Source organism: Seriola aureovittata, chromosome 6 (assembly GCF_021018895.1).
Source record: "Seriola aureovittata isolate HTS-2021-v1 ecotype China chromosome 6, ASM2101889v1, whole genome shotgun sequence".
Taxonomy (NCBI): domain Eukaryota; kingdom Metazoa; phylum Chordata; class Actinopteri; order Carangiformes; family Carangidae; genus Seriola; species Seriola aureovittata.
In genome coordinates this window covers 7,893,790-7,917,998 of record NC_079369.1, presented here as the reverse complement: position 1 = coordinate 7,917,998, position 24,209 = coordinate 7,893,790, and the positions used below count along the sequence as shown (strand labels likewise).

General features: G+C 41.3%; 1 protein-coding gene across 1 annotated transcript; it reads right to left on the bottom strand.

The window, feature by feature from the left end:
- Positions 1-21,783, bottom strand: cilp2 (cartilage intermediate layer protein 2). The gene is made up of 10 exons (XM_056379503.1): positions 21,411-21,783; positions 13,905-13,982; positions 11,628-11,897; positions 11,176-11,358; positions 9,909-10,064; positions 9,502-9,819; positions 9,017-9,125; positions 8,216-8,373; positions 3,870-6,298; positions 1-3,783 (listed from the first exon to the last, which is right to left on the bottom strand). Exons 1-9 carry the CDS (start codon positions 21,472-21,474, stop codon positions 3,882-3,884), a joined length of 3,753 nt encoding a protein of 1,250 aa, XP_056235478.1. The 5' UTR covers positions 21,475-21,783; the 3' UTR covers positions 1-3,783; positions 3,870-3,881.
- Positions 21,784-24,209: the final 2,426 nt, after the last annotated feature.

Here is a 24,209-nt window from a genome sequence, read left to right as displayed (position 1 = left end):
TCAAAAGTTTACACAAAATCATTTATTTACAGTTTCTTGTTCGTACAATTATAGTTGATTTCATAAAATACACAATTTACACATGAAAACCTAACTCAGAGAGAAACAAAGAGATCGGCATCACCATGCAATAGTTAAGCATTTAGATAGGATTATCAAGAGTGTGAGTGTGTGTGTGAGTGTGAGTGTGAGTGTGCGTGTGCGTGTGCGTGTGTGTGTGTGTGTGTGAGATTCTTTTACTGGAGCACAGTGGCAAATATACAACTCTCTTCTTATACCCCAGAAAGTGGTGGAAAAGTTCAAGGATGACCTCCTGAATAAATTATGATCTCCCTGAGACCAGCTGGACTGTGCAGAGGAGAAAACGGATGAATCTCTTCATGCTTGAGTAACTGTTAAATTGTTTGTGGTCTCTTTTGGATAGAGAGTCCTGTGCTTTTCTGCCCTGAATTTAAATAGTGCCGGTTAGCGTTACATGCACCCACTGCAACTCTGTTACAGCGTCTCATGAAGTGGTTTTGAAAAGAAATGAACTTCAGATTTGTTTTTTAAATTTTCAATCATTACAAAAGAAAGATTTTCACTTGAAAATGCCAATTGTCATGCAAGACCTAACAACAGCTGCTCATTCACTTTCTGACCGAGAATTAGGTGAGAAGATCGATAGCACTCTCATGTCTGCACAGCAAATATGAAGCCAAGGCCAGCAGCCTGTTTCCAGTCTTTATGCCAAGCCAAGCTAACCGACTTGATGGTAGCTTCATATTTAATAATTGGAAATTACAAAAATGAGAGCCCATCTAACTCTTGGCAAGTAAGCAAATTTCCCAAAATGATGACCTTTAAAGGTGTAAAAAAAAAAAAAAAAATAATACATGAAGCTCCATTAATCTGTATTTGTGATATTAACATTGAATTTCTCCCTGTAAAATGAAGCGGTTGTTTTGATTACTACTATTCCCACAGAAGTTCAATGAGAGAGATATTTTCTTTCCATTAAAAATGAATCTCTGCTTTGTTTTTTATCTGTTGGATTTTCAGCTGAAACTCCCTTTATCCGATTCTAAAGACTTTGGAAACTTTTTCTTAAGTCGTTAAACCAAACATTGCAGAGGTTCTTTAATCTTCTTTGAAGTTCCCCAGAAGACAAAGAAGCTGTTTGGAGAGCCCAGCTTACTTTCCCATGCAAAGGCTTACATAACGGTTTACTCAGCCTATTATTGTTACCTTGTCCTTCAAACTCCCCTGATAACTTCTCTTGAAAAAAGCCAATTCGCCTGTCAAAGCATTCTCCCCTGAAAACCTGCATTCTTCCATGTGCAACCACTTTCGAAGCCCGAGATTCTGTAAGTGATGGACTGTGATGCCAAAAGCCACTAATATTTTCCCTTCCTTTTTTCCTTTTACCAAACAGTACCCCAAAATGATTAAATCCATCACTAGATAATCTTGCTCATCTTTCTCTTCATGTCTTTGGTCTAACATTTCCTCCAGTTGCTCTACAGCTGTTGGGCCTCCACAGCTGACCTCGCACACCATTGCATTTTTATAGGACTTATCTCTTCCCACACCTGGATTCAATCATCATCCTTCTTACAGGGTTGGATGCTACATCTGCTGCAGGGAGATGTTTGTTTTCATCTGGAGATCTGAACTGTTCAGCCTGTGCACGGCCCACAGGCCTATGATTATAGGTCAGTGATAATAGTGAAGTTATCACAGGCTGTCACTATATTTTTCTGTTATCTGGAGTGCTCATAGTACAAAATGGAAAGAGACGGTTCTTTGAAGCGGGCCCAAGTTCAAGTGTAAAGTGCAGAATTTACACAACTTCACATCACCTTTTAGCACATGGATAAACTGTTGGGAATATAAATGTAATCAGGCTTAAATGCATCGAACTAGAAGAATTAACTGTACTGTGGGCTGGGTGCCATTTTGATGGTAAATATGTTTGACTGTAATCCTCTTGGGCCCAGTATGTTGTTGATTACTTGATTACTTTAAATTAACTTGTTTAGCTGTTTAGGAAAGTCAGGGGCAAACTGTTTTAATAGTTCTCAAGAGAACATGTAATTTATTTTCTAATTAGCAGCAGGCTTATATTTACTTCTCAGCTTCTCCTAGTTTCTCCATGGACCACGTCCCCCCTTATTTGGTTTTGGATTAGTTCAGCTTGAAGAGCTTCTCCCATGGGTCTGCAAGAGCCTATTTTTCAGATAAACAAGTTTGGAGTTTTTATCACAGAGTGAAGTTTCTTCCTATTACTGACTTCAGTTCAAATACCCAGATATTCTTTTATGTAAGTGTAATAATTTATCTGTCTCAATATCTTTCAAAGTGTGTACTTGACATTTACTGATACTGTTGCTCATGCTGTCAAAGTGACAGGATTTATGGAAACTTGGCCAGTAGTATGGCATTTCTTAATTATCGCTTTCTTGTAGAAGAATCCTGCAGTGGGTTTTGTTAATGAGGAGAAGGCTCCGCTGAGAGTTTTAACTCCCACTAACAAGATTGCTCTCTGAAGTTGAAAAGATTACTGTGGTGTATAAAATTGTAAAATCAACTGAGTCATGCAGCAAAGCATGAAAAGGTTAATAAATTCTACGCAGTTCAGAAAGTTGAAGAACGATTACATAGCAGTTAAATTACTTTCTGAAAATCACTCGGAATGAGTCCTGTGCAAGATCTCGTACAAACACCTTAACCACACTACCTACTGAATGAGTTATTGTTGTTTCATTCACCAACAGCATTTTTTGTGCACTGTTTGTTACATGCTGATTTTTAATAATTCTCAAGTTAAATTATACTACATAGTTATTGCACATCATGATATAAAGGCAGCTCACAAACACATTACCCAACAACAAAAACAATATCCATTTAGACCTTGAATGAGCCACTGTTACAGTTTTTGAGTAAATGAAATATTGGGTAATATATCGCTTTGAGTAATATTTTGTTTGGTGATGTGCTAATTTGGAATGTGCAGAGGACAAAGGGACATTATGTCATACCTTGAAATTAATTATCCCGATTTATACTTCCTGCTACTAGTGAGATCCATGCTTGTCTTGGCGAAGGCCTTGGTCTTTCACATTCTAGTAGGTGTGGAGGGACATTTGGCTGAATCACAGTTGGCAATGTCGCATGCGAATGAAAAATATTGAGAAGCATGGCTGAAAACATCCTCTGTTCCCAGGGTGGCATGCCTCACCCCACTGTCTCTTTCGAATGTGCCTCCCATTGGTGGAGAGAGTTTCCCAGTTTGTAGAAAAAGGACTCAGTGTCTGCTGCAGACAACAGGACCTCATGTTTTCTTCACTCTGATCAAGTATGAGTTCAGTGGAAAGCAATGACCAATTATGAAGTGTTTGGGGCCTGGCTAAGTAGTTTAAAATTTTTGAAGGTTTGATTTTAACCCAAGTATTGAGTGACATCAGCAAAAACACCCACAATGGGGAAAGTGGAATGCCACAAATTAGACCTATAAACGTATAAAAGTTACATTCTCCACTGTCAATTTAGTCTATTCATTTCTAAAATTAGACCAAAGCCAATTAAATAAGTGCCAGTCACATATAGACAAATGCTGCATGTACTAATCTCGTCAAGTATAAGACTAATGAATATAATCAATCACACAATGATTTTGCTGAATTGCTGTCTGCTTCAGTTTTGCAATTTTCATAGTCAAGAGGGAGTTTATACTCAACAACAAACGGACAACTTTTACTTCCTCGTCTTGATGCTGTCATATCAGTTTCAACATAATACCTATAAATGAGAAGGAAAGAACATATAAATCATTCTGATATGACTGTCAATTTAAATATACATCAAATTACCTTATCAAATCCTACCTCTTGCCACCTCTATTGTCGCTGCTGTGTGCGCATGGACATTCTCCTTCTGGTTGTAGAGGTGACTCTGCGACTCTGGGTCCTGCCCTGCTGCTCTGAAGGATAGGCCACCACCTGGGTGGATGATCTCCGCACCTGTACACCCTCCAACTCCCTCATGTCCCTCGCCATCTGAGACAGTGTCTGACCTGGATTGGTCTGCAGGCGCTGGAAGAGGCTTTCCCTGTTAATTTTCCTCTCAGGACAGCTGAAGGTCAATGCTACCCCAGAGTCTGACTTCATCTCCCTGGAGAAACCATCTGAGGTACCATCAAAGCAGCGCCCAATGGCAATCTCCTTGGCCACCCTGGGATTCTGGTCTGTGACTGTGTAGATGCCATAGTTGTGTCCCAAAGGATCAAAAGGAGCTAGCATACTGAATGCATGGGACTCATTGTTTTGAGCAACTGGTGGATGTTTGATGAGATACTCTTGTAGGAGGCTGTTGGTGCCAACCTTACGACAGTTCCCCTGTGGAAGGACTGATATGAGGGATCTGTCCACCTCAGCTTGATCAAACAACATGCCGCTGCATTTGAACTCCACACAAGCCGCCGAGGTGTTGGCCTCTCGCATGTCCCGGGTACTGCGAATGTCTCTAATGCCGTAAAGTTTACCTTTTGTTTCTCTGTGTGTCCCTCCCAGATTCCTTGACCTGATCATCACTTCCTTCGGTCCATGGATCTTAACTTTGATGAAGCATGCTCTGAACTCCTGGGGATTAGGCCACCAGGAGAGGTAGTCTCCTGTCCAGGTTGTCAAATCATTTTCCTCAAAGGGAACAACATTGTATTCGTACTTGTCCTTTTCCACTCTGAAGAATCTGAAATGATTTGCATCGACAGGGGCATTTTCACATGCTATTAAATTCTGATAGGGATATATTGGCCCATTGGTCTCATCGAAATTGTTTTGGTTTGGCTTTGCCAAGTTGATTCTGAAGGCTGTTTTCTTCAAAGCTGGATCCTCATGGTCTGAACGTTGGTAGTCTATTTTATCCAGATATGGCTGAGACACTCCAATGATATTTGGATTCATCTTTGGAGAGGAAGGAGCCGCCTCGAGTTCTTCCCCACCCATCATTGCAGTGACATAAGCTGTGTAAGCATCGGGCCTCTGTGTGTCACAGAAAGCTGGTAAACAGGCCCCATTGGGTCCAGTTATGACACTGTCGAATCGTCCCCATGCCCTAGGATTAGATGAATATCCGGGCTTAGGCTCCAAGTTTATCAAGCTGATCACAACACCTTCCAGCTGTTCGTTCACAAGGAACTTATCACTCATGTAGGCCCGAACTTTGACATAGCAGCGTCTGTTTTCAGGAACATCTAAGTTAAAGAGTCGACGTTCTCGGATCTCCATGTTGCCTATGAGGAATGTACGCTCCTCTCGTTTGCTCCGCCCATGACCTCCACTAGTTGTTGTGGTGTATGAAAAGTCACTCTCCTCCTCCCAGACTCCTGTGTCTGGGTTTAAAGACCAGAGTTTCATTTTGGGAATATGCTCTTGCATTTTGACATGCTGTGTGTCAAGAAGGACTTGAACTGCTCCAGCTCCAAGTACTTCCTTGTTGGCCTCATCTCTGAAGTCTACAGAAAACATGCCATAGGTCCTCAAAGGGAGCATGTCACCTTCATCATCCACAAAGTTGAGATCACCGGGTGCCGCAGCAGCTGTGGTGATATTTCTAGGGTCAATGAATGTGACGCTGGCTTTTACAGTCCCCTCATAGATTTCTCCATTTTCCTTATGGAAGGAATTGGGAGGAATAACCAGCTGCCCTATGGGGTCCTCCCCTTTAATTTCTCCAAGGTTAATAGAGTTGGTCTCTCCTGCATTGATATCAATCGGTGTCTGCTTTCTCATCACCTTCACATCATGGTAGATGGATCCACCTTTCTTGTCGAAGATGAACACCTTAGGAGTGTCAAGAAACTTCTGATTGGGGTCAACAAAATTTACCACTAATCTCTGTGTATCAGGAGTAATTTGTAATGTGAAGCCTCCTTGGTAACCAGTGGTGCCCACCCTCTCTTTACCGATATAGATGTGCCCAAAACGCAGAGGCTCATCATTGTCAGCTGTGACCACTCTGCCACGAACAAGCACAGTCGGCTGCACACACTTCTGACAGCTGCACTGTGTCACAGCCCGGATAGGGAGGCTGTAGCTCCCACAGTCAATGATTCGACTTTCCATATTTTCAACCCCGCAGCAGAATCCAGCTCCATCTCTGCAGCGTGTATCAAAGTCTAGGGAGCCAGCACATTTGTTGTGAGGGCAGCGTCCAGCATTGTAGAACTTGGAGTTAGTCCCGGGTTGAAAGCAATCCATCGGCAGTCTGATGAGGTGCGTCTCAGGTGTTGAATTGCATGCTGGTGTTCCTTTTGCTGTGAATGAGACGATAAATGACATTAAGCTGATGTCAATAATACACAAATAAAAAATTATTTTACCATCTGATTGGGTTTAGAAATAAAACAGACATGAACACATAGCTATTTAAGTTCCATTTTCTCTGAGATACCTGCATGCGAAATCTATTAAGATTTTAATTGTCAGGTACTGGGTAATCGTTTAACAATGCATGAGTGGAATAGTAGTGAATGCCAAATAAATTGGACCTTGCAATTGGAACATTTAAATATATTCTGCCTTTCATTTTTCATACATGGACACACACACGTATAATGTATTTGTACACACACACACACACACACACACACACACACACACACACACACACACACACACACACACACACAATGTCTGCATGGCCTGAAAGTACCTAGGAGTGGCCAAGTTGGATGGTGAAATATGCACGAAAGGGTAATTAGACATGAAGTTGAAGAGAACATTTATTTACCAACCATCCAGATGGGAGCTGGAAAGAAAGAATGATTGTTCACCCAGACATTGGCAGAATAATTCGTGTGCATGATATCATGGTTGAGCTTATAGTCAAGTATTCTTGTTAAGCTCGCCATCTCCCAAGTAAGTCGATAATTGCAGACACATGGAGTAGTGTGATGCCTATGAAATATCATTACTGTACTACTGATGGCTTTACCAAAAACTTTGAGTTTCCTTCGATAATAAATTATATGACTTTTATTCACCTAAATGAACTGTGGTTAACACATTTTATGGGAAACCAAATTAAACTTCTGCTTAATGTAAAATGTGAAAAAAAGTGTATCTGGGGTGAGGGAGTAAGGCATGTTTGTAATCCTGCTTTGAGACACAGTTGTTGTCCTGCACACAAACAGCGTCTCCTGCCATAATGACTTTCGGAGTGCAGGAACTTGTCTGCGGCCTTTGATCGATTGCTTTAGCACACTTCCATGAAAACCCCATTAGTTAATCGGTGTCTTTGCTAACAAGCACCTGGAGGATATAATCAATGTGTAACTCCTCCACATGGATGTGGAAACGCATATTTGTCTGACTCAGAGAGAAAAGAAGCAGCTTTTATGGACAATCTCGGATTTCACTTCAACACTGGGTGTTCTGGAGAACTGGGTCTGAGGTTTTATGGTGTCCAGAGCTATCTCACACTATAAAGAAACCCTGTTTAGAAACCTATAGCTTCACAATGTAAACTTTTTTTCTTTTTTTTTTTTAAATACTCTTCTAAGCGCAACCAGATTGTGTGAACTCTGATACTTTTATTTTCCAATTTTCTTTACATGTAATGTTTTTTTTTTTCCAGTGACAGTTAACAGCCTGTTAACTGACTGTTCTCTCTCCTTCAGTTGTAGGACACTGTGGTTTTGTTTGAATCCTCTTAATGCATGGACATGGTTCGTGGATGACTTAGTTGGAGCTTGGTGCTGAAATTTCTCTTAAAGTGTGTATCCAATTTCCAAGACAGCTGTTCTTTATACAGTGAAATGAGTTGCGGTTGTTTGCTTTTTGTCAGTGGTTTTTACTTGAATCTGTGTATAACTTTGACTAAATACGTCACTGTCAAATGCACTGGGGTAGCAGCCATCCTAGGCTGTAATCCCTGTGCGCTGCTTGCTATCATCATAGTAAATTATTTTCTCTCATGGCTGATGATGATGAATTACTGTTTATATTACGTCACTGTGACATTTAATAGTAGAAGTTTTTGTATCTTTTTGACTTTTTGAATTTGATTTTGGTATGAGTATACTGTACAGCTGCTTCCAAACCAGCAGATTAATGTGGTCAGTCCTGTCCTGCACATTGCATCTTTAACTGTATGACTGGGTTTATGTGATGGTGGAAGCCACACTTGTGTTCACATACTTTCTCAGTTAGAAGTGCTAGATTATACATACCAATCACAGTGAGTAAGGCTGGAGACGACTTGATGCTGCCTGCGGGGCTGCTGGTTTTGCAGTAATACTGTCCTGACTGTTCCATCTTCAGGTCCCGCAGGACAAGGTCCTCTTCATACTTGTACACCTTCCTGTCCAGCAGAGTCCCGTTGTGGTACCTTGAAAAATAGCAACAAAAATGAAGAAATTAATTTTTCTTCCTGAATTTTACAAAAGACTTCTTTTAATTTTTGTTGAATGCGCGTAGAGATGTATAACAATGTGCAACAAGCTTTGATAGAACCATTGTATTTAAAAATACATTTATCTGATTTGTTCTAATAGTTTTGAGCTGTTCTAATCAGTAATTTATAATACCAGTGGATCAAATGACTACATGTAATGTGAAAGGTGTTGCTTGTAGTGCTGAATCCACAGAATTATCACCCACAGTTCCCCTCAGCTTTACAGAGTAATTATAGTGTAAATATAACGTCTTTCGAATCATTGTTTTGGTATTACAGCCAGAAACTTCACTGTTTTGGCTCACTTTCACTGCTCTCATGAGTGTAATTTCCAGCCATATTAAGCAGTGCTTTCCACTTAGCAGCTAAAAGAAACAGCTATTTTTTCAGGAGTTTCAAGAAACAGCCTTAATAATAAAATAAATCTGCCTCCATAAGTATCTGAATAAGGGAGAATTGATTTCTGGGAGTTTCCACATATATATCCCACCATATGGAAAAGTAACCTCTCAGTTTCTAGCTATTTCTGCGTGTTATACTGTGATTAATAACACGCCAATGCTGGTATTCATCTCACCAATAGTATTTGTCAGGTACTGGTGATCCCGTTGCCTTGCAGCAAAACAGCACCCGTCCTCCCTCATATCGCACTTTGTCCTCTGGGTGCTTCACAATATATGGCTTTTCTGTGGAAAGCAGAAAGGAGCAAACCCTCAGGACCTCACTCTGTAGTGCTGAGACCTCGTAAAACATAAAGTGTAATGTTTTAATTCTCACATTAGATTCTGTGCATCTGAAAAATGATTTCAAAAGCAGCAAAGGTCTATTTTTATTTTGGTTCCATGCAACTAAATAAGTAAGTGCTCCAGCCTGTGTAAAGTCTTACAATAGAGCCAGAATGTTTACTGTTCGAAGTTTTTTCAATGTTCTGTTTTCTACGGTCTGAGAATATGGTTTACTGGCTCTGCTGAATGATAATAATGACAATCTGGATTTCAGTTCTTCTCACTAATAGCTCCTCAACAATATTTAATAACTGCACTTTTACTTATCGGCACTCACCAGCTGATTTGAGGACGGCCCGTGCCCAGGACAACCCTGTGGTGTTGCTGGAGGTGGAGACAGAGATTGGGGCAAACTTGTCCTTCCTGATGGTGATCAAGGTCGTCCTGGAGGAGCAGACTCCTGTAAGCTTGAACTGACCTTTGGCATCTGTACGGGCACGGATGACCTTGGGCTGGCTGGCTAGTGCCACCCATGCTCCTGCCACAGGGACACCAGTCAAACTGTAGACTTCTCCGTGCAGCACATGGCCATCACACACGCAGCGGCTGCAGTCCTCACTGGGTCGACCCTCGGTACACATGAGCTGACATTTTGCTGTTGGGAGAAAGGCACACACATGTGAGAATGGACTGATAAAGACGTCAGTATAAAGAAAGACGTTTGCATAATACACTTTATGATACCTGGGCATGGACTCTTCCCACATTTCTGTATTTCAACAGGGCGTCCGGTACACTGCACTGTCACTGAGGTCCTCACACAGGTTCTCCTCCTAGTCCTGCGACCTCCACCACAGGTCACTGAGCACGTCCCCCAACGACCCCACGGACTCCACTGGGCTGATCACACAGAGACCCAGGAATAATGTGAGTTTGATAATAATAATAATAATAATTCATATTAGTACTTTCTGTAAAACCTGTGACCAATCTCTTCATAATTTAAATCATTCAAACTTTATACAGAGTGGTCTAACGGGGGTTGTTAAGTTTCTGATGCACGGGCTCCCTTGTACAGAAGAAAATTAACAAGTTATTAAATGACTCAATTATAGATAAAAACTTTTTTTGTTTTTAAACAAAGATGATTAAATAGCTGCAATCAAAAGACTGTTGATTACAAGTAGCTCAATCAAGAACACTTGAAGTAATGGTTACAAAGTTATTTCTAGCAGAAGAAAGTTTGCTCTGGAGGATGCTGCCTGAAAACAAAGCAGAAAGGGGCACATACACATTTTGTCAGAATCAATACCAAGATTAGAGTTTTTGATAGAACAAGCTCATCAACAACTGATTCCAGTTTAAATTCATTTCTGCATTTTATACATTACATTTTATACATTTCACTCAAAAGGATGTCATTTATGCATCAGTGTAATAGATTTGTTGTATGTAGCTTTATAAAGAAATATGATATATTCACCTCTCTCACTTCCCTTCACAAGGGAGGTCAGAGGTCAGGGTCAAGTGCAGAGCCATGACCTGTAAGTGACCATTGAGGAGTTCAACATTAAAGGTGGTAATTATTAATCACTTGCTCAGTAAGTGAATGAATCACCATCTTTACATTCGGCGCTGATTCTGATCTGAATCTGGTCTTCAGCTCAGTAGTTTATTCAGTCTTGTGCTAGTCCAAGCTATTACGTTCAGGTCAATGCAAATCTAGGCCAATACAAGCTCCTTTTATGAGGTTAATCGCTCAGAAGCTAACTATTTGAGCTGTCACCTTTATTTCTGTGACTTGTTTTTGTTGTTTTACAGTCTTTTAGTGAAGAAGAAACCAGGGCTGTGTATACAATGGGACTATGGTGACTCAGTGTAATCAGTTCAGTTTGAAGATTTGTCCTATACGTTTGAAGGAGGGTAAACTGCCTGTTGTTTCATATGTTATCCCACTGCATCGCATAACTTAGAATACTGCTATAAATTAGGTGCTAGTAAATCTTCTCACCTGTACATGGAGGGTTGGAGCACTCCCTCCTCTCTGTATGGTGCCCTTGGCACGCTGGCACCAACAGGAGAGGCATGGGCTGCATACTGATACATTTTCTCTGGCGGACCTGGATACCTACATCACCGCAAGCCATGGTTGAACAGGGCCCCCACTCACTCCAGTCAGACCAGTAACTCTGCACTAAAAAATATAAATTGAAAAACAGAGAGTCATATCATGAGCAAAGTTGGTATTATGTGCTGCTATTGTCAAGCAGAATCAGGAACAGGAAATAAACAGACAAGTTATTTAACATGACAGTAAACAGCTAGGAGGGTTCATCACTGTTCAGTCCTTGTAGCCAGCACTAACAAGCTTTTGAAATGTGTATTCATGCATGTGTTTGCCTGCATGTTTATATCTGGGAAGTGACAGCTTGTACAGCCCTGAGCTGCTCTCATCACAGCTACCTGGGGGACACTGAAAGCGGACATGGTAGTTGGAACAGACGCGGCCGTGGGGCTGTTCCTTGTTGATACACCAGAAGCCCTTCTCCAGACTGGAGTGGACAACTTCCCCAGTGTCTGCTGCTGCCACCCAGTCTGTAGTGCGAGCCTCCATGGCTGTGGGCCGGGTGCAAACTCTCTCTCTGTAATAGAAACGGATCGCCTCCAGGCGCTCATAGTCTCCATTCCCCCCAGGATGGTCGATGTTGAACCAAGACGTCCACTCTGTCACGCCTGGAGGCACATAGAGGGTAGACATGGATGGAAATGAAAAAAAATTTAAGACAGAAAGAAAAACAATTCAGCACAGGATCCAGGGATAATGAAGGAGGGATTTTGGAGCTGGTCTTACATGGAGGGGAGACATGGGTCAGAACCAAGAAAAAGCGATCAGGAGGAAATCAACGGGGATGGGTTACAAACTTTAAGAGGAGGTCTGCTACTGCCATTTGACTGTGACTTCATACACCCAAGGGAGCTTTGCAGTGTCCAGGTTCTTTCCAAACCTCCTGGCTTGACTGATGAGGCATATCGTCTAGTTTTTTAGTCTGCTGCATGTTCTGAAACCTGAGTATTTCCTCAGGAGAAATATGAGTTATTAAAAATAAAAGGCGTGTATTTGCAAAATACAGAGGGAGTATTTTTCATTCATTTCATTTCATGAATAAAGTCCTTTGGTGAAACACAGGAGGTTATGTAAAGGACATGTGCTGCAGACAACATTCTGCATATAGACTAATAATAGTGTTTTCTTTCCTCCAATCAAAAAGGGGTTAGTTAATTCATCAAAACCTTGTGCTTTTCAACCTCACAATGACAAGACACTTAATTGTAATTTCCTTTGTCTGTGGCTGTTGCATCATGTCACACAGGACGCTTACTTGGACACACAGAAGGTTTCTTCCCAGCACAATGAGATGTTTCTGTTTCTGTGCAATTTGGCCTTGAGATACAGTAAATTAAGAAGGAGTGCAATTGTTGACACAAACTGGGTCAATCGGACCCTAAGGGTTTTGCCTCCATGAGTTGTGTGTTTCAGCCACTGCTGTTGCTGCAAGTGTTGACTGCGTTGATAAGTGGGCCTACCCAGCAGGTCAAACTACAACAACTGCCTTCATGTTGTTTGTTCAGCACTGGCATAGACTTGTCACCTCATGTGATATCTTTGCCTCATGTCTCTGCCGCTGCCCTCCCTTTCAGCTCTCACAGTCTGAACGACTCTGGATCAGCTGTAAATATTAGTGTAGTGTCATTCACGAACGATTCAATCAAAAGAGCAAATCTTTTGGGTGAACAAACTGAACTGAATCACTTCCTGAAACAATCCATTCAGTTCAGTTGAGCTCACTCACTGAGTGAGTTATTCAAGTCATTTCATTCACTGGAAGAATGGGCTACGTTCAATAGGTACTGTAGGTACTTTATTGATCCCGGGGGGAAATAACTTTGCCACAGCAGAAACATATCCAGTACAAAGCAACACGCCATGAGTGGCATATACCAAACAGTAGCAACAGATCAAAATATGAATGACTGATTAATGGCAGAACAAAATATATATGAATAACGTTAAAAGATGTGAATTTCAGCATTAACTATGATTGACAACTAAATATACTTGTAAGCAGAATATAGGCAGTGCAAAAAAAAAAAAAAAAAAAAAAACAATTTTAAGCTTTTACAACATACATAGGCTGCTTTATCAAATAGCTTAGTGAGATAAATATCATTTTATATAAGACATCTCTGGCTGAGGACGGTCTCAGATCCTCTCACTGTACGATGTGTGGTAAACTCAGAGAACGAACCACTGAACATGCATCATTCTCTCACAGTGAAAGGACCTGGGACAGTCTCAGGAGCCACTGACTATCACTCACTGATTAGTTCACTGAATGTACTACAAGGGAACATGAGCCCTGAGTGATTATCAGCAGCTCAACCTGGAATCAGGCCCAGGAAGTCCAAGAGTAATGGCGACCTGTAGATTAGTTAAAAATAGTTCAAATTCATTAAAAACCGGTGTTCAAATTTTTTAGAATATCAAGAATTATAAACATAGTGTGTTTGTCAAAGCGACAGCCCTTCCAGCTCCATAAGCCGTGAGTTGAGTGAGTGCTGGCAGTCAAAGCTAGTGCAAGTACTGAAAAATTCAGTGAACAAATCTTTTAAATAAACTGATTCCAGTGATTCAGAGCCGCTTTGCACATCACTGTTAAATATCACTGTTTGATTCAGTACCTGCTGTCTGTGAGTCGGTGAATGTGTTGAGGACTGCTCTCCTGCTCCTGTCTGACTGGCTCCTGGTCCTCACAGATCCTGCAAACAGGAAGAAAAACAAATGGATATGACACAAAGAGCAAATGTACACATTCATTCATTAAGTTTTACATCCTTATACATTTCTCCCCTTATGCTCTCAGAAGCTGAACTCCAGAGTTTACGTTCCAATGATCACACAAAATACATGGTTATACACTCAGTTGGAAGCTTATTAGGTATACCTAACTCAAACTAATGCACTCTAATACAGCACCTTCATAAAGTCATTAAAGTCTGATTAAGTCTCACTTAGCTTTGATGAATATTATATTATGTATTACAGTGTGTGTGTGTGTGTGTGTGTGTGTGTGTGTGTGTGTGTGTGTCTGTGTCTGTGTCTGTGTGTGTGTGTGTGTACACTGATAAACTCAGTATTTGTAATCACCACACAAACATTCGCGCACACATGCGAAGTGATGCAGTCCGAGCACGTTTTGGTGTTTCTTCACGGCTACAAGGTTCCTCTAATTACCTGCCTTTCCTCTGCCCTTTACTTTTCTTTTTCCACTGTGCATTTTAGACACACACACCTTCTGTGCTTTTTTGTGCTGAGTAGCACATGGCTTCTTTTCTTTTTTATCCTCCTCCCTGTACTTCTCCTCTCACTCATCCTCCTCTATCTGCTCCTTCTCCTGCTGTAGATTTTTCTTAGTGCCTCTCCTCTGGCTTCAGCAGCACCCACCCCCTCTTCATTAAAACTTAGGAACATCCTCTTTATCCATCATCTCCCCCATGCTATTTCATCTCTCAGCTTGTTGTCTTCTTCTCCCTCTCCCTCTGCTTGTCCTCCTCCCGTCCCCCCTTCTCCTCTTGATCCATCAACAAGCAGCCGCTGTTGAGGATGCTAATCAAGCACCAGCTGAGACAAATCAGTGCATGCAGAGTCGTCTGCTATGCAGCGGCCAAGCCAGAAAACTTCACATTAACATGCTCCATCACCTCTCACACAGCGCACACACAGATACAGATACACTTAATTCTAACCCAAACACTAAAACCAAGTTATTTTGGTCCCCACAAAACTGTCAGACCCCATTTTTTGGACCCCATGAATATAGTAAGACAAGCACACACACACTCACACACACAGACACACTTCTTTACAGCAATTTAACAGAATGTGCACACACACAGGATGCCTGTATGACTGAGTCATTTTTCATGCATATGCTGTCCACACACACACACACACACACACACACACACAACAGTGACTGTAAGATGAAAGCAAATGTTGCCTTCTTAGAAAGAGAATGATATTCAGCCTGACATTCACTGTAAATTCGGCTCTTTGATTTATTAAACATGCAACATGACGTGTTCTCCCTCGAGCTTTGAAGTGTATTGATTCATTTTCCTATGGTGCTAATTTTTTATGTTTTCAAAAATGTCAGTTTTTTGCTTGACATTTCATCTGAGTTTGACTTGGGTTGTGTGAGGAAAAAATAAAAGTCATGGCCCATGACAGATTCAAAAAGGAGCTTATGTAGCCACAGTTTGTGTGTGTGTGTGTGTGTGTGTGTTGTGTGTGTGTGTGTGTGTGTGTGTGTGTGTGTGTGTGTGTGTGTGTAGTATGCGCAAGCACTTAACACTTTGAGAGAGTCACTGCTAAGTTTACGAGCAGAGACTCCCAGCACAGGGGCCAGTATCGATCCCAGTCCCCGCTGGTTTTACGGCTGACTTCAAGTCTTTATTGTCATGCCAGCAAATTTCTTTTCAACCATAAACATTAGATAGATTTAGCAAAAGAATCATAGTAGCTCAAGAGAACAAAGATCTACTGTCCAAAAATGTATTACATAAGTTTTGGGGTACAATGTCACAGTCAGCTGACTTTAGTGCTGGTTCTGTTTTTAATACCCCTGGCTTTAAGAACCATTGGTGGGTTTCTATACCGGCTTTCTCTTTCTGATACCATACTGAATAGCTGGATAAACAGAAGCAAACACTTTCACTCTGATCTGCTGGGCAGATGTGGCTCCGCTTGCAGGTGTTGTTTAGTGAATCAAATGAAATCGTTTTTCCACCATTCTTCTCGTCTCCTGAATTCTGTCTGTGCTGATTACATTTTAAATGCAATTGAAAGAGAGCTTTTTCCACTACTGCACAAATTCTTTCTGTTAATATGACACTGATTCTGTGATTTCTTTACAGCAGTTTACAGTCTGGATTTGTCTGTGCAAAGTGCATGCTCTCATGTAGACCTTTAAAAGAACTTTTCTTTGAGAAAGTCGAGGCAAGGGGACACAAACAAGCTTTTTGTTTCACTTTATTAACATTGAGTTCCAAGCTTGTGGCAAATTAATCACATTCCCTACTCTGAAGTGCAGCCATGTATTTTCTAAGTAATCATAAAGCACTTCTTCTGCTCCTTTCACGTAACATTTCTTCCTCAATCGCACCAAAACAAAGAGAATTCACAACAGAACAATTTGGGTCCTATTTATCATTTCAAGATGTTTGATAATGAAAACGAAACAGCAAAGCTTTTATGGGGTTTTATGGGGTGACTAATGGTTTTAAAAAGTTAAAAAGAGGAAACCCAGATTAGCTACAGCAGAGGGTGAATGTTGGGGTTGTGACCTTGGTTGCAGCAGGTGTGAACTGGCCGGGATCCTGTGGCACAACTCGCAGAGCTTATTATGCTTTTGAGAGGCATGTTAACACTTTATGAATTTTAAAAGCCGGGAGGTTTTATTGGGGCACTGCCTCATGTGGCTGGTATTTGAGTGAATTTACCTTATTGAAAAAGCGAGTACACATTTTTCAAGCCAGAGGGAGCAAAGTTAGAACTAAAGATTTCCTGTTCAGTGCAAAAAAAAAGAAAAATCCACCCTAAAGTGCCCCACTGGTGCAGTATGTCTTGTTTGTCCTTGTTCATGTGCTCCTTGTGGGTTACATCATAATCCATTACTTATCCATGCCCTCTAGAACATTGCATGGAATTGTTTACTGATCTGACGCAATGACAGTCTCATAAAAGCGGTTTCAGACAGCCAGAGTTTCATACGTCACATAACTGAGAAACCAATCCCATAAGAGTAGACGTGTCCATTGTTTAAAACAGGAGCTTTATAATAGCCCCACATATGTTTATGCTCAAGTGACAAAGCCCTCTAGTGGCCGTAGTAATTATGACAAGAGCAAAAGAAGAAGTCAGTGACTTTAATATGGGAGTCCCCAGTCGTTTCCTATTTCCAACCATAAGTGAATGTTTTTTTAAGAAGTACTCTGAAATGAATCCTGAACCTTAACCATGTGTTTACTATAGTAACCGTGGTGACAGAGGTGTCCTAACCTCAACATATTACTTATTTAAACCAAGTCATTTTTCTGCCTAAACCTAGCCAAACTTTAACCACAGTGTTGTCACACCATCAAAACAGATCTATTTTTCAATAGGGATTTTTCTATTTTGGAAAGAACAAGCAAAGGATGAATTCCTGTCTAAATGGGCATCAGATCAGAGACCATCTCTGTGTCCATTTTGAGGGCATGGACAAATTGTGGAGGATTTGTTAGAGTAAAAATGCTACCTTGTGAAAGTTAGGAAACCTTCGTGGCTAGAAAAGGTTAGAGAATGACTGTGGTCACGCTTTAGAAAGCTAACCTTGACTGTCAGTTTGAAAAGGGAAACAAACAGCAGTCTTCCATGTTAAAGTCCGATTTTATTGTTGACCTAACCATCAACCACGATCCCTACGTGGACTTGACTTGACTTCCTACTTTGCTCCCGTGATAATCCATACAGTCGCTGTAGGGCTTTGTCACTTAAATGTAACCATATGTCGTTTCAGTTCTCTTTCAGTCTCACCTTTGACATGATCTTTGCCACGTGACTGTTATTTTAAACCTCAGCCAGCCTCATGGTGACCCTCATAAACCACGGCCAACCAAGTAAAGATACATTATAGTGGTACCGGTATATTAGGGAAGACTTGCATCTGCGGGCTGGTTAGCAGCCAGTTCCACATATAGACACATGGCAAGCACCTGAATTCCAGTCTATGTCAGTTACATGCCTGAAACATATTTACTGGATTACTTTTCATCCCACATTGCAGTCACTGTCATTTTTACCCACCCTGAGCTTGTTGTGACAACTGCAAGTCTTATTTTAGAGGACTACCTTTGGATGGTCACAACGGTTCTTTCTGAAATACAGCCGCTGTACTTATAGCCAGGATACACAAAGGCAACCTTTCTATTAATAATCAACAGTGCCTCTCCCTCCTTCTCTGTCTGAGTGGGAGTTTTCTGCCTTCGCCAGAATCTAATAAAAGGCTGGCAAAGAGAGGAAGAGGGAGGAAAATGCAGAACTTTATGAAGTTGCACCCAGAATGGCTTCAGTCATCTTAAAGAGGTATGGTTGTGCCAGATGTAAGTTGGCAGAGAGACTAGGCTTTAATAGAAGGTCTGGATCCTGTTTATAATATTCCAGATTCATACAAGAAAGAGAAGGCGTGAAAACACCCCCCCTCCTCCCCATGTTATGTAACCTACTGGACAAAATTCAAACCACTAAGAGAACGAGGTTGTACAATATTTACCGAAGCCTCTATTTAAGAGCAAGATCAGGTGTGTGTGCTGAAGTCTAGTCCTGTTTATACTTAGCTTAACCAGAGGATTCATGGATGTGATGTGAGTGTGTGTATTTGTGTGTGTGGGCCTGTGTATGTGATGATCTGTTTGCCATGTCATATGGAAGCTGTTTATACGTTTGGCTGGCTTCTCAGCTGAGGTGTTTGTGGTTTCAGAGGAGTCTGCTCTTCCTCTCTGAGTCCGTCTCTGTCTTTACACCGACGCTCCTTCTTCCCAAAAATTCCAAGTCTGATTCCCAAAACATCTGCAGCTCATTAAAATCATCAATTTTGTCCCTGACATGAACTAATGAATCAAATCAACCACACGATTTAGGGATTTACAGAGGTATAACAAAGGCTTTGTGTTCTCAGGTATTTTCTTCTTTATACTATTAAAAGCATAATTGGGCATTAGAAAAATCTGAAAGTTCTCACTTGAAACTCAGCACCTGTGCACAGGTACAGAGCCAGGCGCTGGAAATAGCTCAATTGAAAGCAGCTGATTAATAAATAATATCTTTACAAATGCACAGAGAGAAGAAAAGAAAAGAATGGCTTGGAGGTTGTCATTAATGGGAATTTATGCTGTTTCCTTTGATCCATTGTAATCCCTGTCTCAATCATTAAAGTCAGCTGGCCAGACAGCTCTGTGTTTGAAGCAGACAGTGGTCAGCATCTGGAGAACTTAACTCCTCTGTCTCCTTCACAATGGTCCTCAGGCAGCTCACATACACCACCTAGCTTTGCCTGACAATTATGCAACAAGAGAAGATTGGAAGTATCTGATAATGTACCATACTGTTGGGTTAAACAGGCCTTATTGTAGTATCTTTAAAAAAGCCACTGAGCTAGACTTATGCAAAGAGGTGGTAATAAAGGTAGTAAAGTGTTCCCTTCTGGGTTACATTGGGCATTCCGCAACAGCTGCTGCCTTCAAATAGGAAAACAGCTCATAAATCTGTAAGCTCTAAGGTGTGTGGAGAGAGTGACAAAGAGCAAGGCGAAGAGAGAGCGTTTGATGGAGTGCGGTGGCAGAGAGAAATAGGTGGAGAAAGGCAAAGGAGGGAGCTTGATGGAGCGAGGGAGAGACAGAAGGGGAAAAGGTGGGGAAAGTATTTATGGAGAAATACCTGAGGGAGATCAAAATTAGAAACAAAAGGCGAACACAGGAAGACAAATGAACAGATGGATACTTACACTCATTTCAATAGTGGTGGAGGGAATGCAGTGAGTAGTGCTGAGTGCAGCATCAAAGAGAAAAAATGAAAGAGTGACTAGCGGGCCAATTTGACAGGGGAAAAGAAGACGGTAAAGTCATTTTACCTGTGCTCTTTATCCCTCTTTCTATTCCATTTTCTCATTTATTCCAGCATAAACCTAGCAGGCGGGGAAGTGTGTCACTTGGTTTGTGATTTTTGCTTCTTGTTTCCAAGGTAACTGGGTTTATATCTTTAGGGACGACTCGCACTATGTTTGAGGGTGAAATGAGGAGAAAATGCACCACCTCATTGCAAGATGTGGCTGCCCTGCTAAAGGAGCGAGGCACAAAACATAAAATTTTATAATCCATTCTAAACTTGGCATTGACTTGTGGATCTAACACAGTGTTCTCTTTTAGTGAGAGTCAATCTGAATCATCATTACATTTACCTTCCTTCCTCATGAAAGGCTCACCTAATCTTATGATACAGTCATCAGTAAATGGCACAAAGCCTCTGCAAGACATTTACGACTGAGGCCTCCGAGTCCAACAAGATATGGAGACCATTAAGGTGTATCCACACTCGTTTGCTTTTATGAACTGCCAGGTCCTATTCTTTTTTCTTTTTTCTTTTTTTAAACTTAATGGAGAGCAGCTGTAAGGCAGTCAAAAAGTGACAGCTTTGGAAAAAAGTGCTGCTACTGGTGTCATTCAGGAAGAGCTTTAAAGGACGATAAGAGTGAAATTTTGGGGGGAGACGGTGCAATCTGGAAGAGATAGCACATCAGGCTTCTGTCTGTATGTAGCTGAAGGTCCACCACAGTAAAAACATGAAATTAAACTGAGGAACTTTAACAGAAAAATGTAAGAATTGGCACTTTGTCAGATCATAAATATTAGTGCAGCATTTCAGCTGCATTGAAACTGCAAAAGCAGGCTTTATGTTGGTTGGTAATGGCAGCGACTGTCATTATGAGAAACTTCATCAACAGCTCTTTTTCTCTCATGAACAGAGCTTTTTCTTTGATCAAACTGATCAGAATGCAGAGTTTTCACTGTATATGACCTCCTCCTCCTCCTGTTAACCTCCTCTTCTATCATCACATGTTGTTGATTAGCCTGGTGGTGAAACCTGCTAATGACTTAATATCAGAGATTAGGAGCTACTGGGGTGGTCAATTAAATTAACACACACACACACACACACACACACACACACACACACACACACACACACACACACACACACATACACACACACACACACACACACACAGCCATACACAGGACATTATCATATGAGCTCACCACCAGACATGTCTCTAGAGTCCTCCACCAGTCCTGCTCTCCCTGACATCCTTGAGGAAATGCCGTCAACTTTGAAAACTCTACAGTTATGTGAGTTGTAGTGCACATGTGCGAGTAGTCATACACTGACCCACTGTTCTTACAGTATGTGATTACCAAAAATGACAAGAGGGATGAAAAACTGTTCAGCTCAACACTAAATTTATCTTAAAACTGGCTCTGTTTCACGCATCATTCTGTTGGGAACTCTTCTTTTACAGCACTTTCCTGTGATTGTGCTGTTCTGGCATCCACATATAAAAAAAGAAAAACAAATTATCAGTCTTCACTTACCTTGGCCCAGAGCCACTGAAGCCAGGAAAGACAGCAGGAGTGCCACCTTATTCAATCCCAACATGGTGCCACACTTTCAGTTACAGATGACTTTTGTTTTTCTACAGCACAGACATAAACTTAAGAAAGAAAAAAAAAATAAATAAAATGTTGATTCTTCAGCTTTCAGATACAGCTGAGTGTAACAAGGTGTGAGTGATGCTGCTGGTCGAGCAGAGCAGAGCCACTGCTCGTCCTCATGTGAGTTGAGTTGCTGAGTTGGAGACAGGAGCTCAGGCGTTTTTAAAAGAAGGGGCATCGGGAGAACACACCAATCCAGCCCCTCTCTGCTCACCATTGGCCAGTGAAATGTAACATCTGGGTCCCCCATATCATCTTCCAAAAAAAGGTGAGGGTATGGTGGGGGCAGAGAGGGAGTGACACACATGCACACAGAGGGAGGCAGAGTGTGTATGTGGGTGCTGTTTTCCTCTTTTTCCAACCAAGGTCTCATAAGTTCAGTCTTATTTGCAACAATATTTTCATATTTCTTTGCTTTGTAATCTTATTTAACAGTGTCCTTACCTTATATCCACAGAGCAGGTGTGTGTGTTCAACCTTTAAATCTGTGTCACTGCTTCCTCTGTGAGTCACAAACAAAAATAGAAGTACTTTTTTTTTTTAGCCTAATTAAACAGTACTTTTATTTTTATATTTTATTTTCCATCTGCTGTTGCTTTATTTAACCATTCAACACAGGAAACTAGTTTGAAACAAGATTTTCTTGTCATTCACGATAAAAACTCAAGGTTTTGTTTCTGTGTTAAATGAAGGAAGACATTTTTAATCATCTTCTGTCTTTCTGTCTGTCTCTGACTCTCTGTATCTGTCTCTCCAACAGACACAGGAAGGTTCCAGATGCTCCTCTCCCTCTGGTTCGACTTCTGGTTCAGTTTTGTAACTTTTTAACAGTCACTGATTGCGGGCCGATGCACTGCCAAAGAGTGGAAGTGGCGTCATATGGCATGCCATACAGGAAAAACTCCTCAGAACGCAGACATGAGACGTGCTTATGAAGTGCAAAGTACTCGTTGTACTTGTTGCTATTTAGTAACCAAGCTTGTAAAATCCTTGGAAATTAAAAACGGTGCGTACATTCAAACTCTTTTACAAATCCCTCTAGATTGAAAATAAAAATGAACCTTTTTCTTTTCAAAATGACTGCACCCCTTCAAAAAGATGTTCATACATTCACTTCGGTCACATATTGAACGTCTGTCCTGCCTTGATAAATGTTGGTGCGACAATGATGGAAATAAGTCCAGGATTTTATTGGTCAATCCCTGACAACATTTTCACAATTCAGTGGTGTAAAGTAACTGAACACATTTACTAAAGTACTGCAATCACTATTTTGTGGTACTTTACTCGAGTATTTCCATTTTCTGGCACTTTTACTCCACTATATTTCATTGAGAAATATTGTATTTTTTACATTTATATTTATCTGACAGCTGTAGTTGCTGGTTACTTTTCAGATTTTCCATACATTTACAGAATATATAATATACCATACAACACACTCTTAAAGATTACACCAGTGTTTCCAATCTTTTTCGCTCGTGAACCTTTACAAAAAAGCAGCATCTTGTTGGGGTCACTTTGTTTAGTTTCACACTTGTTGTTAGCACTTACACCAAAGAGAAAATACAGCTCTAAACCTCTCATTTGGTTTCATTTAAATAAAAGTCCACAAAATGCAAAATACAGATTTATGTAACAGAACTTATCTTTTTATTCTTTCTTCAACTATTTAATTAATTAAATAATCATCTCACAACCACTCAGCTTTAACTTGTGACCCTTTGGAACCACTGCACTAAACTAGTTAACTTCATCCCTCTGCTCCCACCAAGCAGTTGATCCAGTTTGCAAAGTCTGGCTGGAGGGCTGTGACGTATCCCGCGAAGGTGGGATGCTGGGGCTTCTTCAACTCCTCAATCGCTTGTCTGCTTCAAAACAAGCGTGTGACAGGTGCAGGACATCGGAAAGTCGTCAAAGAGCTGGCTAAAGCATCAACGACTGGTGGTCGCCTGCTGGTGACCCGATCAGGCCCATCAAGGTGTTCATTCTGGCTTCCCCTAAGCTGAGGCCTCACTGCAGGAGCACTCCAAGGCACCAATGTGTCCATCAACTTGTCCATCAACCTGTATGGCAAACTGAACTCTCTGGTTTAGCAAGTGAGTATTGTGAAAGAGCTGTTGGGATCCAGGGGAGACTGGAGGATAGCGTGGAAAGACTGGATGACTGCAGGAAAGTCTGAATTGGGAGTGGGAGGCTGGTTACCTGACCCACTACTCCCGTGAAGGGACACCCTCGGCCTAACTACAAAGACAACGAAAGGAAAACAACCTGATGGGCTTCCGAGAGCCAGGCTGAAAGAAGTAACGAGTGCAACAGACCCAGAAAATGAATCTAAGATCCTTAGGAGATGCAGGTGTGGGTGGGAGAAGTTGAGCACTTTCAGAGGTCTACGAATCCGCCAGGAAGAATCCAAGAAGGAAATGTGGAGAGGGCGACCAACAGCAACCTTGCACTGTTACTGCAAGTCAGACAAGCCGAAAGCCAGGTTGCAAAACCAGGGTAGGCAGATTCATTTCTTCAAGAATCCCTTAAAGCATGCTTGGCAACTACTGGAGGATAAGAGGAGCGGGAAGCAAAGTCAAACTTGATAGGATCCCTAAGAAACATCTTTCAGATGGCCTGGCCAGAATTGATCAGAGCCAGCTCCCTGGCTAGTAAAAAAGTTTGGTGCTTTCA

What these genes read in the sequence shown, in the direction of transcription:
- cilp2 (XM_056379503.1), bottom strand. Translation starts at nt 21,474, where the DNA reads ATGTTGGGATTGAATAAGGTGGCACTCCTGCTGTCTTTCCTGGCTTCA. An exon ending in TGGGAAGAGTCCATGCCCAG is followed by an intron (nt 9,820 to 9,908) that starts GTATCATAAAGT and finishes TTCTCCCAACAG; the next exon opens with CAAAATGTCAGCTCATGTGT. An exon ending in GTACCTGACAAATACTATTG is followed by an intron (nt 8,374 to 9,016) that starts GTGAGATGAATA and finishes CTATTTTTCAAG; the next exon opens with GTACCACAACGGGACTCTGC.